The sequence below is a fragment of the Palaemon carinicauda genome, chromosome 40 (genome assembly GCF_036898095.1).
Source record: "Palaemon carinicauda isolate YSFRI2023 chromosome 40, ASM3689809v2, whole genome shotgun sequence".
Lineage (NCBI taxonomy): Eukaryota > Metazoa > Arthropoda > Malacostraca > Decapoda > Palaemonidae > Palaemon > Palaemon carinicauda.
The window spans coordinates 37,983,946-38,000,914 of NC_090764.1; the positions used below are offsets into that span (position 1 = coordinate 37,983,946).

Consider the following 16,969-nt stretch of genomic DNA (forward strand, 5'->3'; position numbering starts at 1 on the left):
CTAGGCTTAGCTGCTGCGAAGCCTTCTTTTACTAAGCTTATGCTCTCGCGCTCTTCTAAGAGGGCTTTACGCTTGCTGGGCGACTGGTTGGTTACCAGGAGGAGTTTGGGGAAGACGTCCTTTGCCTTCCCTCCTTTTAAACTAGCTTCTAGAGCGAGCGTCTGGTATGACACGGGAGAAGTTCTCGTTTTGGGAGTCCCTGCCTCTGCCCATGGTGACTTCTCAAGCCTCGTAGACTCTCCCCGTCGCCTGGCCATGAGACGCTCTAAAGTTAGTTGGTCCGCCTCGGACCTTGACCATCTCCTTAAAGGGGTTTTCAGGGCCTTCGAAGTTTTTAACTTTTTAGATTGGTCTCTAGGAGCATTAAGCAGGAAGTTCTCGTCTGCCGACCAGGATGTTTCCGTACTTATTATGTCTTGTATGGACAAAGCCATCCGCGATGGCTCCAATGAGCTCGCCGCCACCTTTACGTCTGGAGTCCTGAAGAAGAGGGAAACTCTTTGCTCATTCCTTTCAGCAGGAGTTACTCCCTGTCAGAGGTCGGAGCTTCTCTTTGCCCCCTTATCAGCTGCCTTGTTTCCTCAACAGCTGATCAAGGACATTGTGGCTTTGCTTGTGCAGAAGGATACACACGACCTGATGGCTACTTCTGCTCGCAAGGGAGCTCCTTCGTCGTCTTATGTTGCGAGGCCCAAGGTCGATACCCCAGCGACTAGATTTATCCCGCCCTTTCGTGGCAGAGCCCCCAGCAGGGGAGGCGCTCGTGCCGACGGAGAGAGAGGCAAGAGGAGAGGAGCCAAGTCCTCCCGTGGCAGAGTCTGACTGCCCACGTCCTCAGACAGCGGTAGGGGCCAGACTGAACAGCTTCTGGCAGGCCTGGGAGAAGAGGGGTGCAGACCAAGAGTCTGTGTTGTTGCTCAAGGAGGGGTACAAAATACCTTTTGTACGCAGACCTCCTCTATTAACAGTTCCTCTAGACCTCTCTCCCAGGTATCGAGAGGAGTCAAGAAGACAAGCTCTTCAACAGCAGGTGTCTCTGTTACTAGAGAAGGGAGCGGTGGTGAAAGTCTCGGACCTTCAATCACCGGGATTTTACAACCGTCTCTTCCTAGTCCCAAAACATACGGGAGGTTGGAGGCCAGTGCTGGACGTCAGTGCGCTCAACGTTTTTGTTAAAAAAACAAAATTTACGATGGAGACCACGAAGTCCGTCCTAGCAGCGGTCAGAGAGGGAGACTGGATGGTCTCTCTCGACCTGCAGGATGCGTACTTCCACATTCCTATTCACCCAGATTCTCAACCGTATCCGAGGTTTGTTTACAGGAATGTGGTGTACCAGTTTCGAGCACTGTGCTTCGGCCTCAGCCCTGCTCCTCTCGTGTTTACGAGGCTCATGAGGAATGTGGCAAAATTCCTTCATTTATCGGGAATTCGAGCCTCCCTGTACTTGGACGACTGGCTTCTCAGAGCATCGTCCCGTCATCGCTGTCTGCAGGACCTTCACTGGACGTTGGGTGTGGCAAAGGAGTTGGGACTGTTGGTGAACCTAGAAAAGTCTCAACTGAATCCATCCCAGACTATTAGGCCGTGGGGCATGCTGACAAAAGATGCCTAAATAATGAGTTTGATTGACCTTCCTCGCAGCTACCTGAAAACACTTGTTCTAATGAAATTTTGGGGTGCTCTTTCCAAAAATGCAATGTTCTCCTCTGTAAAGTTGCACATTAACCCACTACAGGCGAAATACATTAACCTATGAAATTCACATTTTCTCCACTGGGAGGAATGTTTTTTTCACAATTTCTGTCCATGGTTTACCAAAAAGGATATCTTAAAAGAAAGACTATGATATTAAGATAAGTATACAATTATATAGACATTTTATTTTTTTACAAATTACATTATATAGTTTTAAAAAATGAGTCTTCTTCTCTATCAGGGAATATGCCTAATGCTGATACAGTTTCCGTTTGTGCTAGATAAAAAGTGTTTTTTTTTTTTTTCATTTAAAGTAACTTTTTGTAAAAGACATTTTTCTAAAAATCAAAATTGTTAGTAATGTCAGTTTCAGTCCATGCTCATGCTCAACCTCAAGCTAAAAATCGTGCCTGATTATAATCATTTTCAACCAACTCATAGCTCGCCTTCCTCGTTAATGTCATCATCACAATCGGTGTCTTGTATCAGGCTATCTTCATCAGTTGATGTATTCTCACAGTTTGTGCAGTGGCACAAATCTGAGCATTTCAGGTTGTTTGCACGGCAAGAACAGTTCCCTTGATTACATCCTGATTTCCGGCAGGAACAAGAAATACTTTTCAGAATTGACTCCGGTGCAATTGGCAAAGTGTTCCACTCTATTTTCAAACAGTTCTGTTCCATTTTCCATCCATTTCCTACAGGATTTGGAGCTTCCATTTTTGTCTGAAGACAACGTCTATGTATTGCAGCTTGGTAGTTGGCCCGTTTAATGTGATTCTCCAATGAGTCAAGATTTGGTGGCAGTGCAGTGTCTGTCCTGTAACAAAAGCGGAATATCTCGTACCTCGCTTCATTCACAGAAACAGGACTTTTATAGATATTTTTGACTAAAGAAAATTCCTTATTAACTTTCCTATTTTTTTTAAGTTGCATTAATTTTCCATTTTTTTTTCAAAATGTTTTGAAAGCATACTTTAGGAAAGACTTTCATTTTAATATATTCTTTCTAATAATGCACTATTAAGAGTTGGAAGACCCAGGCCTACATGGCTGAGGAATATGAAGCGTGAAGTAGGAGATGATGAATGGAGAAGTATTGATTTAAAAGCTCGAGATAAGAGACGACTGGCGAAATCTAAATGAGCCCCTTTGCGTCTATAGGCGTAGGAGGAGAGACTTGGAAAGACTTTTGAAGACTTTGAAGTAATAAACATTACTTTGTGGTACGTAGAACACTACCAATTTGCTAGTAGCAAATAAAGTGTCTCAGATATTACCTAGTGACTCACTGGCGCTCATACCAGACTCCCAAAGTCTGATGTTACTTTGCCTGGCTCTCCTTGGTCCTAGCTTGGGTGCTGATCATATGTATATATAGTCAGTCTCTAGGGCATTGTAATACTCCATAGGGGAATGTCCCTGTCCCTTGCTTCTGCTATTCATGAACGGCCTTTAAAACCTCTAAAATCTTAGATTTAAAATGACACAATGTCTTAACTTTACAGACCAGGATACCAACTGGAATGCAGTCCTTGAAATGATAGTTATGACGGTAGAAATAAAGTAATCGTATTATTACCGAAAAAGGGCAATTGCTCTCAGGCAGGACATATCGTAGAAATGATTACTTGTTTGAAGTGGTCCCTCTAGCGCAAGAACAAACAGCCACACACAAATACACACTATCTACCTATCTATCTATCTATCTATCTATCTATCTATCTATCTATCTATATATATATATATATATATATATATATATATATAAATATATATATATATATATATATATATATATATGTATATATATATATATATATATATATATATATATATATATATGTATATATATATATATATATATATATATATATATATATATATATATATATATATATATATATATATATATATATATGCAATATTGATCAACAAAACTGGGTTACGAACCTTTTTAACCAACACTACAGCAAAATACCAGGAACGGAAAAGAATTTGATGTCTTGAGTTGAGATAATGTTGAGTTATGATGATGTAAAGTGGAATTGTACCTTTTAAAACACGCTATCTTCCGCATCTGAGAGAAATATGGCAACCGCGCATTAGAGATGTGGCAGAAGAGCGAGATTCCGTTTCTAATGCTCTTATTGGATAAGAACCTGTGCAGAGCCATCTAGTGGCAAGAAATTGAACTAAATTCTGTTGAATATAAGGAGGCCAATAATTAGTAATTACTAATTAATGTGCAAGTTATTTTTGGAGAACATTGTATTTTTTTGTAGCTAAGAACATACTGAATAACATAAAAAAAAATTGGATAGTTGCAGGGTGGGTCAAATAAAAGTGAACAATATTGCTGTATGCCCCATGGCCTATATTCTCTTATTTGGGGATGGAGATTCGCAGTCTAGTTTTTCGGGCTTTTCCGTCTGCCACCCGGATAGAGCAAGCCCTGCTCAAAGTCCGCCTTATGCTGAAAAAAGACCGTTGCTCAGTAAGAAGTTGGATGAGCCTCTTAGGGACTCTGTCATCCCTGGAGCAATTTGTCTCACTAGGGAGACTTCACCTTCGCCCTCTCCAGTTCCATCTAGACTCACACTGGAACAAGAGCAAGACTTTGGAAGCTGTGTCAATCCCGGTCTCCGAGCCAGTAAAAGCATGCCTGAACTGGTGGGACAGCAACATAAGTCTACGAGAGGGTCTGTCCCTGGCAGTCAAGAACCCAAGCCACGTGTTGTTCTCAGACGCGTCGGATTTGGGTTGGGGAGCGACTCTGGACGGTCGGGAATGTTCGGGTCTTTGGACGTCGGATCAGAAGAGCATGCACATCAACGGCAAGGAGTTGTTAGCGGTTCACTTGGCCTTGATGAGTTTCGAGAGCATTCTTCGAAACAAAGTGGTAGAAGTCAATTCGGACAACACCACAGCATTGGCGTACATCTCCAAGCAAGGAGGCACTCACTCCCACACACTGTTCGTCATCGCAAGGGACCTCCTCATCTGGTCAAAAAATCGAGGCATCTCCCTGTTGACAAGATTCATCCAGGGGGACTTGAACGTCTTGTCAGACTGTCTCAGTCGGAGAGGTCAGGTGATCCCCACAGAATGGACCCTCCACAAGGACGTGTGCAAGAGTCTTTGGGTGACTTGGGGTCAACCCTCCATAGACCTCTTTGCCACCTCGTTGACCAAAAGGCTCCCGACCTATTGCTCTCCAGTCCCAGATCCAGAGGCGACCCACATAGATGCGTTTCTACTGGACTGGTCTCACCTGGACGCGTACGCATTCCCACCGTTCAAGATCATCAACAAGGTACTGCAGAAGTTCGCCTCTCACGAAGGGACAAGGTTGACGTTGGTTGCTCCCCTCTGGCCCGCGAGAGAGTGGTTCACAGAGGTACTTCAATGGCTGGTAGACGTCCCAAGGAGTCTTCCTCTAAGGATGGATCTCTTACGGCAGCCCCACGTAAGGGATCTTCATCAAAGCCTCCCCGCGCTTCGTCTGACTGCCTTCAGACTATCGAAAGACTCTCAAGAGCTCGAGGTTTTTCGAAGGAGGCAGCCAGAGCAATTGCGAGAGCTAGGAGAGCTTCTACCATCAAGGTATACCAGTTGAAGTGGGAAGTCTTTAGAGACTGGTGCAAGTCATCATCCATTTCCTCTTCCAGTACCTCTGTAGCCCAAATTGCAGACTTTCTCCTACATCTGAGAAATGTTCGCTCCCTCTCAGCGCCCACTATTAAGGGCTACAGGAGCATGTTGGCTTCTGTATTCAGACATAGAAGCTTAGATCTGTCCAGTAATAAAGATCTCCAAGATCTCCTTAAGTCCTTCGAGACCTCTAAGGAGCGTCGTATGGCAACTCCTGGATGGAACTTAGACGTGGTCCTAAGGTTCCTAATGTCCGACAGGTTTGAGCCATTACATTCAGCCTCCCTGAAGGATCTCACCCTCAAGACGCTTTTCTTAGTGTGCTTGGCTTCGGCTAAAAGGGTCAGTGAGATCCAGGCCTTCAGTAGGAACATCGGCTTTTCTACAGATAAAGCCACATGTTCACTTCAGCTTGGTTTCTTGGCCAAAAATGAACTGCCTTCTCGTCCTTGGCCTAAGTCGTTTGATATACCTTGCCTGTCAGAGATCGTAGGCAACGAGCTTGAAAGAGTACTGTGTCCAGTCATAGCTCTTAAGTTTTATTTAGCTCGTACAAAATCCTTACGAGGTGGATCTGAGGCCTTGTGGTGCTCAGTTAAGAAGCCATCATTGCCTATGTCTAAAAATGCTTTTTCGTATTTTATTAGATTTTTAATCCAAGAGGCTCACTCTCATTTGAGTGAAAAAGATCGTTGCTTGCTTAAGGTCAAGACGCACGAAGTAAGAGCTATAGCAACTTCCGTGGCCTTTAAGCAAAACAGATCTCTACGAAGTATTATGGACGCGACCTTTTGGAGGAGCAAGTCGGTGTTCGCTTCATTTTACTTAAAAGATGTCCAGATTCTTTATGAGGCCTCCTACACACTGGGTCCATTCGTTGCAGCGAGTGCAGTAGTGGGTGAGGGTTCTACCACTACATTCCCTTAATTCCAATATCCTTTTAATCTTTCTCTTAATGTTTTTAATCTTGTTTTGGGTTGTACGGAAGGCTAAGAAGCCTTTCGCATCCTGTTTGATTTGGCGGGTGGTCAAATGTCATTTCTTGAGAGCGCCCAGATTAAGGGTTTTGATGAGGTCCTGTTGTATGGGTTGTCGCCCTGGATACTTCAGCTCCTGGGAGTCTTTCAGCATCCTGAGAGGATGGCTGGGCTTCGTGAGGAAAGCGGACTAACAAGGCAGAGTAATCGTCAGAGTCAGCTTCCTTACCAGGTACCTATATTTATTTGGGTTTTGTCATGATATAACTGTCAAAAACTCTAAGCATATACGCCTATATTGTATTAATACTGGTCTCTACCCACCACCATGGGTGTGAATCAGCTATTATATATTCACCGGCTAAGTTTAATATTTAAAAATGATATTTTAATTATAAAATAAATTTTTGAATATATTTACCCGGTGAATATATAAATTATAGGCCCTCCCTTCCTCCCCGATAGAGACCCAGCGGAATGAGAAGAACTGAGGCTGTTTACATGTATATGCGGTATCTGGCCAATAGTCGGCTCTGGTGGGCACACCCGCAACCTTCATGGCGATCGCTCGCGAGTTTTTGTGTTTCTGTCGAGCCGTCCGAGACGTCAGCTATTATATATTCACCGGGTAAGTATATTCAAAAATTTATTTTATAATCAAAATATCATAATTACGAGAATAGCAAGTACAAGCATCGATGAGTGTAAGTTTCCCAAATCTGAGAAAATGGCTATAGTCACACTAGGTCTTAAAAGTGCTCTAGATTATCAGGAATTAAGCTTGTATAGACCTATTTCGAATCTATCTTTTATTTCAAAGGGGCTAGAATACGTAATTCTTGAACGACTAGTTAGTCCCTTAGAAGAAATTGAAGCTTTGCCAGACAACCAGTCTACTTACAGAAAATTATACTCTACATAAACAGCTATCTCTTCTGTTGTAAATGATATATGAAAAGAAAATACTATTTTAGTATTACTTGATCTTAGTGCTACTTTTGATACAATTGTGCATGAACTGCTACTAAATGTTCTATGGTCTATTGGTATTGAAGATCAAGCTTTTGAATACCTAAAAGACTACTTGGTTGAGAGAGATTGTGTGCAAATTGGAAACTTATTCATCATATGAATCTTTAAACAGAGGGGTACCTCGGGGGAGTTTACTGGACCCAATCTTATTCTGTATGTATAATATTGGTTTGTCAAAAATACTATAAAGGCATGAAGTGAAGTTCAACCTTTTTGCAAATGATAAACAATTTTACTTAATAAATGATAGACGACACTACTAAAACTCTAAACTGAGTTCTTGCTAGTGTTAAGGAATGGATGACAATAAGATAACAAAAATTAAATGGAAATAAAACATTAATAAGGTTAATAACACATCTGTCCCGATATCTAGTAAAGTTTGGGATATGAGCGTATCTCTTGACTGTGACTTGTCTTTCAATGCCCAAATAAATAATGTAGTAAAAACTGCTGGTTATCATGTTGGAAACATTGCCATTATAAAGAAGTACCTGGATGAACATTCGGTAAAGAAACTTTGATAAAGTGTTATTACTAGTATTGACTACTGTAACTCCATCTACTACAATTTACCAAAAGTGCAACTCAAGAAATTATAAAACATTATAAACAGAGGAGCAAGACTTAGAAAAGGTGTCCCACCCTGAGAAAGGATCACTCCTGTACTACAGTAATTGATCTACACTGGCTGCCTATTAACGTGAGAATTGAGTTTAAAATGTATAATAAACCAGCAAGTTATCAGAACCAGAGATCCAAAATATCTAAGGGAATTGCTACGTATTGTACAGCCAACAAATCTTGTTTACACGAGAATAGTTACAGAATGGTTCAAATTGTTCGAACCTAGATATGTCTACTGTAGGCTCTAGGGCCTTTAAATGTGCGACCCTGAAACTATGCAATAAACTCCCACCAGGTATTCAAAAGACTGAAGATATTAAGGCTTACGAGAAGAAATTGAAGACTTAGTTGTTCTCAAAATGCTTTGATAGTGTGGATTTGACAATAAAGAGCAATGTGTAGTGTAAAATGTAGAATGCTCTTGAACGAACATGATAAAATGACTGTGGAGATTCTGTAAAGAGTAGGGTTCCCCTGCTGTATAGGACCAGAAAAACAGCCCGTAAAGTAAAGTAACTGTTTTATACTATTATACTAGTTACATATGGGATGGTTCCTGTAGAGCATGTAACATACTAATTCAAATACTCTTTAAAAGCTTTGGTTGGAGTTTAAAACTGGTTGTATCATGTTTTAAGTGGCAAAAAGGATCAGCATAGTGTAGACTTGTCCACTAACTCGTCTCAAATTTTTCATTGCGGCATTAATGTGGGTGCTAGTACCGTAACTGCCAGAATGAGTCATAGCCTTGCACAAGTGCAAAAGGTAATGAACAAACAGTTATGCAGAATTCAAATGTTAGGAATATGCTTAAGCTGAGACGGAATTAAGTGACTATCTCGGCTTAAAGTTTATTGCAAAGTTGTTCCCAAATAGGAAGGCTTAGATAAGTACTGATAGTTATTATTTAGTAGCCAACTTCTGATGCTTCTATAACACCAAATACTGTACTGTACTAGAGGTTTTATAATTTTTATGTAGTCTTATTGACCAAATTGTTTTCCCATGTGGAAAATAACCCTTATAATTTTGCTTCCTCTCTCTGATTAAAACCTTAGCCCCAAAAAAACATTCCTTAATTTTAGAAAAATTGTTATTGTCCCTTAACAACCTACTTCTCTTGATTAAATTATTAATGTGAACAAGAAATATTCCTTGAATACAGGTTTTTCAAGTTTTGTGACTTGAGAAAATTAGTACTTTTTCTGAAGTCTATGCTGTAGTACCAAATTTGGTGTGACACTGGATATCAAACCCATAGGGATGAAATGAAAATCACTAGAATTAGTGATAAAATTATCATAAAATGGTTATGTTGCATACTGTACTTGCCAATCGGCTGTAAGGATGGAGTAGGGTTGACTGTGATTCAAAGTACAATTTGTGAACTCCACAAGATTAAATACAACAGTCGTAATCAACTCTTATTGCTCTTTACATCTGAATGGGTCATAGGTTCGAGTCCTTGGCCCGCCAGAAATATTTCTCGTCAAAGGAATTTCTCTCTTGTCCGGAGATCCTGTGGAAGAGCAAATTTTATATTGAATGATCTTCATGGTTTATTTGAATAAATATATATTTACAGTATTTTATGTATACAGTACACATATACAGTGTATATATATATATTATATATGTATATGTATATTATATGTATACATATATATATATATATATATATACATATATATACATATATTTTTATTTATAGATGTGTGTATATTATTTATGTATCCAGTACATGGATTTTTTTTTCATATGTATGAATGAATAATTTTTTAACAAGTTTTGTGAAAATGTTGAAATTAATCTTAGGTAGAATGATGTGATGCATTAGGAAAATTTGTATATGATTAATTTTGGTATATACTTATATCAACAGCTGGTAGGTGAAACTGGTTTTGTGGTTACTGAGGCAGGATTTGGTGCTGACATTGGTATGGAGAAATTCTTCAACATAAAGTGTCGTTATTCTGGTCTTGTGCCAAACGCAGTTGTGCTAGTAGCTACTGTAAGAGCGCTTAAGATGCATGGTGGAGGGCCAACTGTTACTCCTGGAGTCCCATTGCCTCCCATATATACTGAAGTAAGTTTTATTTTAATAGTATTTTTGTTAATAGATATTTTTAGTCTATTTCCATAGTTTTTTTTTAATCATTTTTGCAGTATTTTAACTAAGATAATGTAAAAGTTTGTAGAGCTGGTTTGTTTCTCAAAATTAAAAAATATTTTTATGGGTTGATGTACTTTGTAATCTCCAAGAACATTCTTGTGGAAGGGTAGAGGAGGCAATCCAAAAGGACACGAAAATTGTCATAGTCATCTCCTCCTACGCCTATTTACATAAAGGGCTTCAACAAGAAAACACCTAGGAGTATTTGTCTTTCCTGCTCCAGGGCCAGTACTGTATATCAACGTGCATAGCATTAACTCGATGAGTACTGTATAAGGGAGAACCATGGACTTGGGCTCTATTGAATTTGTCATAGCCCATGTGGAAATATGTGGGACAACCGATGACACCTCATAAACTCGAATCAATACTGGTACTAGAGGCAAAGTTACGTGGACTCTTGTATGCACTCAACTACCATCGTTTTTGTTGTTGAATAAGCAGACACATATACTGGAAAGCATGCTCTTAGCACCAGAATATTTGGGCATCCTCCCCACCTTTCCAAGTTCAGTGTAGTAGGTTAACTTTTGTTATTCTAGTACAGTGATACTTCTTGATACAAACGTATCTGCATGCGAAATCTTCATGATGCGAAACGAGATGTGAAGAATTTTTCGCCTCGTTATGAAAAAAATTTCATAATGCAAAAAGATTTGCCAGCCAGGACAAAAGTAAAATAGTTACCGATTGAAAATGAGCCAGTTAAAGAAAATGGGTTGTTTATATAAAATAGAAAATTTAACTATAAGAATAGTACAGACATATGGTACTGTATATTTTATATATGTACAGTATTGTGGTACTGTATATTTCATAAATGTACAGTATTGTACTGCATGTAGTGTATAGTTTGATTTCTGATTTATTATTACAGTGAACCCTCGTTTATCGCGGTAGATAGGTTCCAGACGCGGCCGCGAAAGGTGAAAATCCGCGAAGTAGTGACACCATATTTACCTATTTATTCAACATGTATATTCAGACTTTTAAAACCTTCCCTTGTACGTAGTACTGTTAACAAACTACCCTTTAATGTACAGAACACTTAATGCATGTACTACAGTACCCTAAACTAAAACAGGCACAAATATTAAAGGTGATTTTATATCATGAGTTTCCTAAACACGCTAAAAAACACAATAAAAAATGGCAACCAATGTTTTGTTTACATTTATCTCTGATCATAATGAAGAAACAAACTGGAGGTAGAGCTTTGCTTATTACCCAGACATATTTCCCATACTTTTCCCTTAGAACTACATCACATCTTCCTACTTTAGATATATATAAATATTATATATATATATATATATATGTGTGTATATATATATATATATATATATATATATATATATATATATATATATATATATTTATATGTATACACATATACATACCTACATATATACATACATACATATATACATAAATACATATATACATAAATACATGCATACATATATATATATATATATATATATATATATATATATATATATATATATATATTACTGTATATATATGGGTTATGGAAAAAATCCGCGAAGTGGTGAATCCGCGATGGTCGAACCGCGAAGTGGCGAGGGTTCACTGTACCTTATGTTCTAATAACTACTTAATTTACTGGTATCAAGTTAGGTTACGTATATTGAATGATTCAAATGTATTTGGCTGTGCAGTATTTCATTGTGGTTACTGTATTATGAAATTTAATGTTTTTTTTTTTTTTGTTTTTTTTTTGTAGGGTTTTGAATGAATCAGGCGATTTAAATGTAAAACGTGCCCCATGATAAGAAATTTTCACGAAACTAAGGCCACTCTGGAACCAATTAATTTTGTATCTTGAGGCATTAGTGTAATAGAATTAACATAGTAAACGTACCAAGTTATTGGACTCCAGATGCTGTTTACTTTGATTTTACCTACTTGCCGTATGATGTCGTTTAGGTGAGGTTTATTCATATCCTCATGGGGAGGAGTTAACTTTGATATTTTTGCCTTCTCATTTACTGTTTTTGAGTATTGACACTGTTTTCATGTTATTTACAGAGTCTTAAGTCTTAGTTCTTAGTTTTAAACTAACGTAACAATTTAGGTTATAATTTATTAAATGAAAATGATTTGATTTTGTACTTTTAGGATTCCATAAAGTTTCTGCATGAAATTTCTTAGACATGGTTGTTTTTTTTTACACTAACACAAAGGCTAAACAATTTCTGATAACAGAACCCCCACTAATTTTAGCTGCGATCCCCCACTCCCTCAGCTACGTAAGAACTAAATATGTCAGATGTGGTAATGTATTTTAGTCTATTCTTTCTCAAGTATTACAGTAGTTCCTAAAGACCGCACAGCATGTTAACCCCCAAAAAGTGCTTTTTATGAAGGAAAACCCTATTATTGGAGAGGTGGTGTGTTGTTTCCACCTTCTTAGCCTCGTATGGGAAGGGATGCATATGGTAGTCAAGCGTATGCAAGTACCCAAGTAGCTTTGTCTCGATAACATGTCGTTGGTTCTTTGAGCATAAGAAGTGCCCTAAAGGATTCCATAGAACCAGAATCCATGTTTCCCTTTTACTCACCGAGACTGTGCGATCCACGTTGATGCGCTAGCCATGGAATAGGGAAGACAATATATCTTGGGTATTTTCTTATCATATTGAATTCCCTGTGTTACTCTTCCACAGGAAATTTCTTGAAGACCCTAGAGCACATACTCAAATAAAAAAGGTATCAAGAATGTTGTGAAAGGGAGGATTTTTGTTTTTAAACTTGAAGGAAATTTTAAGTTAAATTAGTTTATTTATATAGTGATTTTCTATTTTTTTTTTCTTTTATCCAGGAAAACTTGGATCTTGTAGAAAAAGGTTTTGAAAACCTCGGCAAGCAGATAGAAAATGGTCGCTTGTTTGGCGTGCCTGTTGTTGTGGCTATAAATGCATTTTCGTAAGTTGTTTTACTAAAATCATGGTGTCTGTTAAGCTTAGTGTTATATGTGTTATATACTTTTTCTTCATATTTGAAGTCCATGAAACCAATTAAACCTTCCCTTGAGTCCTCAAAAAGTAGGCCGAGAAGGTTTACCTCCACCAACGAAGTTGAGAGGAGGTTATGTTTTCACCCGTTTGTTTGTGAACAACTTACTTGTCACAATTTTATTCATAAAGTAGTGAAACTTTCAGGGATTAATTTTTATGTTGAGATGTGGAAGTGATTACATTTTTATAGTCCTAGGTCAAAGGGCAAGGTTAAGGTTGAACAAAAGCTCAAGAAATCAGCTGTCGTGGCGGAGGTTTGTACTCTAGAGTGTTATTCTAGTCAAATATCCTTTTGTCTTTAAAGGAGATGATACCCTATGTAGGGTTTATAATTCCCATTTCATTACCCCTTCCTTCCCTTATAGATGTTTTCATAAACTACTTGACAATATTGTATTACGAAAGAACAGGACACACATTGTTAATTTACATCTGCTGGTGTCAGTTTTACTCAGCTGTGGTAGTGTTGGATCGTTATTCAGCTGCTTTAATACGAAAATAAAAAAAACACTTTATTTAATCTCTATATAATTTTCAGTGTTATGGTTAATAAAATTTATCTTTAAAGAAGTTTATGATAATAATAATCAATGAAAATGTGTGGTAACAAGCAAGGAGAGTGATTTGATTTTGTTTTGTTCATGTTGGGCACTTTATGCTAGTGTTGTTTTATACATTTTCTATATGTTAAGATTATTCTCAAAGTTTGGCTACCCTGGGTACATTATTTCTGTGAACCTCCCCTGATATACATAAGGCTTCCCTATCAAAGCTGGCTAAATAACAACTACCCTAAAAATCTAATAATTTCAGTGATCTTTGACTGAAATATTCTTGCCCCTATAGTAGAGTAATGAGTTTATATGACAATGTATAGCAATAAGAGCTCCTCAGAAATGCAACCTCTGACTTTTTCCTTAGATTTAGAGGAAAAGTTCCTTTGGAGGACCACATATGGAAATTAGGGTTAAATTTACACCCCTAAAAGAGAGAAAATCATGGTAGATCAGTATAGTGTTTGTGTGCTGAAGCCAGAGGCTGATTATTTGTAATGACAGCAAAAATAATTTTTCCTGATAAATATTTTTGTATTAAGACTGTAGAGGAACCTAAACTATTTCTGTTTGAAGAGCAACCTAAACTATTTCTGTCGCAAACAATCAATGTATTAATTTATTTCTCCCTGAATTTATTTACATCAGAACTGATACTCAAGCTGAGCTGGAGCTGATTAAGAAGTTGGCTTTGGGAGCTGGAGCCATGGATGCTGTCATCTGTAATCATTGGGCCAAGGGTGGAGCTGGTGCTGTCGACTTGGCAAATGCAGTTGTTAAAGCTTCAAACCAGCCTGCTGACTTCAAGTAAGTAACTACCACTTTTAGAGGATACTGGATAAACAAAGCACTAGCTATTGCTCTGATTGTATTTGTTTGTGTTGTAGAAATTTAAAGTGTGTAAGTGTAATTATACCGTAAGTTTAGTATGAAAGTAAATGTGCCAGCTTATGGTAATTTTTTTATTCTTTGCAGAAATTTCCCTTAATATATAGTAACACCCCTATTTCATTGGATCAATAAACGTCTCTACTGACTTTACATTGGTTTTTTTATAGATATTAAGTACAAAAATAAAAAAAAAAGCTTTACATCGGTCTCTAGTTCGATCATTTACGATGTAATATTCTTTATGTAATCAGTAAATATATAAAGTAATTTTATTATAAAACTCTTGGTAGTAAACATAGCATAAACAGAAAATTTTATAATTACCTTGTTCGTATGAAGGGAAACACATGCTATGTCTGATAACTTTTTATCTTTTTCAAAGGCGTACTGTATACGTTCTATCTTCTGGCTTCGTTACTTTATAAAGTCGAACAATTATTTTATCAATGCTAGTTAACAGGAAGTTAGTCTTGATGCTTATTTTGGGAATGTTGAATAAAACAAAGGTAAAGCTAAAATATCTCATTTAAACTGAAAATAGGGATTATCATATTGAAACTATAACTGCACAGCAGTTCTTTACAAACAGCTTCTTGTCGTTTTTGCTGAAAGAAGGCCAACCGATGCTTTTACACCTTTAATGTTGAAAAGTGTATTCTGGTGTTGTATAATTGCATTGAAGTTATCCTTTTGTATCTTGGTAGTCTTTGTATATTTTTTATACAATCTTTGGAGATACTAAGAGGTGTGTCATAGTAATACAAGATGAATTTGACATGATAAAGAGATGGGAAAAAGTTAAACGTCCGTGTCATATGATTGGCTCTTACGGTGGTGTCCACCATTGTGCACAATAAAGAACACTTTGTGCAATATGTTACTGAAAACTGAGAAGGCTTGGTTATCTAAAACTTTTAAATGGAATGCTTATAATCCCTTTTCTATAAAAGGCGACCACATGAATGAAATCTTGCGTGCCAAATACCAATTCAAGAGAAGGTCATGTCTTTGTTTAAAGACCGCTATTTTCATTGTTTGGAAAAATGATTGACTATTTGTTCTTTCTACAACCTTAGGTAACATTGGCCTTGCTATAATGTTCCTGAGGGCATTGTGGAAACACAATGTACTTACGAACTTCAAGTAAACAAACCCATACATTATAACTTCTATACATCTTTGGCTTTGTTTTCTTGTTCTCCACTTACTTTTTGTTCTTTCTATCACCTTATGTAACATTGGCATTGCTATAAAATTCCAGAGGACGTTGTGAAGCACAATCAACATATAAACTTCAAGTAAATAAACACATGCATTATAATTTCTATATGTCTTTGGAAACTTTGTGATGTTTTCGTAGCTGGTAGTTTTCATTCACCTACCCTCTACCAATGCCTTTCATTTCTGCCAGAGTGAGAGTGTATGGAATCTATGATATCCAGTGCCATATTGGTGCTGATGTAATATTCATCATGAAGATATTTTGAATAAATTAAGAAACTATATAAACAAAGTGCGTTATTTCTATGTGCGCATTCTCTCAATACTTTAGACATTAGAAATTATTTATCATTACACGATGTTTCAATCATGGGAATACAGTACTAATATTAATTGGTAATGCATAAAAAAAAAAAATCAGTTGATTTGCCACTTGCCTCCCACCAGAAATATGATGCCATCAGACGTCTTTTCTTAAGTTTACCGTAAGTACAGTATTACTATTCTTATAACAATTGATACAGACCCCTGAAACACTTTACATCGTTACTTGATTTTTCATTGATGGAAATTTTAAGATTACTCAATAACACAACGAAAGGAAATCATTCGGTTTGCCCGCGTGCCTTTCACCAGAAATTTGACTTAATGGGACGTGACATGAATTCAACAAAAAATAACTTTTTAAGAATGTAAAACCTTTTTCTTGCAAGAAATGAAAAAGTATACAGTACCAACTTACCAAGCAAAAATATTATATTTTTAAAATGTAAAAGAAACTATATTATTTCTAGGTAAATATTTGTCTTATTAGTGTATTTTCATTACATAAATATCGATCTATTATCAGAGATGAAACTAAAACTAGTGTAGAGTCAAATTTACACTCATAACAACCGATACAGACCCACAAAATACTATGTATCGTTACTTGATATTTCAATAATGGGAATACTAATACTAATCGTTAGCATATTTGAAGGAAATTACTCTATTGCCAGCGAATATAACATCACCAGACATATTATATGTACTTTACAGATATTAAATCTTTTCTCAATGTAATTTTTATTGAAAAGTTATATTGTATAATATCAATAA

At 37.2% G+C, this 16,969-nt stretch overlaps 1 protein-coding gene across 2 annotated transcripts in view; it reads left to right on the forward strand.

Annotated features, from left to right (window-relative positions):
• pug (pug C-1-tetrahydrofolate synthase, cytoplasmic) overlaps positions 1–16,969 on the forward strand; it is a 75,042-nt gene that overhangs the window by 35,371 nt on the left and 22,702 nt on the right. For both annotated transcript variants that reach the window (XM_068363553.1, XM_068363552.1), the window contains exons 17-19: positions 9,871–10,074; positions 13,007–13,110; positions 14,405–14,563. In XM_068363553.1, the coding sequence (XP_068219654.1) occupies positions 9,871–10,074; positions 13,007–13,110; positions 14,405–14,563 (467 nt within the window). The remainder of the gene's footprint in view (positions 1–9,870; positions 10,075–13,006; positions 13,111–14,404; positions 14,564–16,969) is intronic.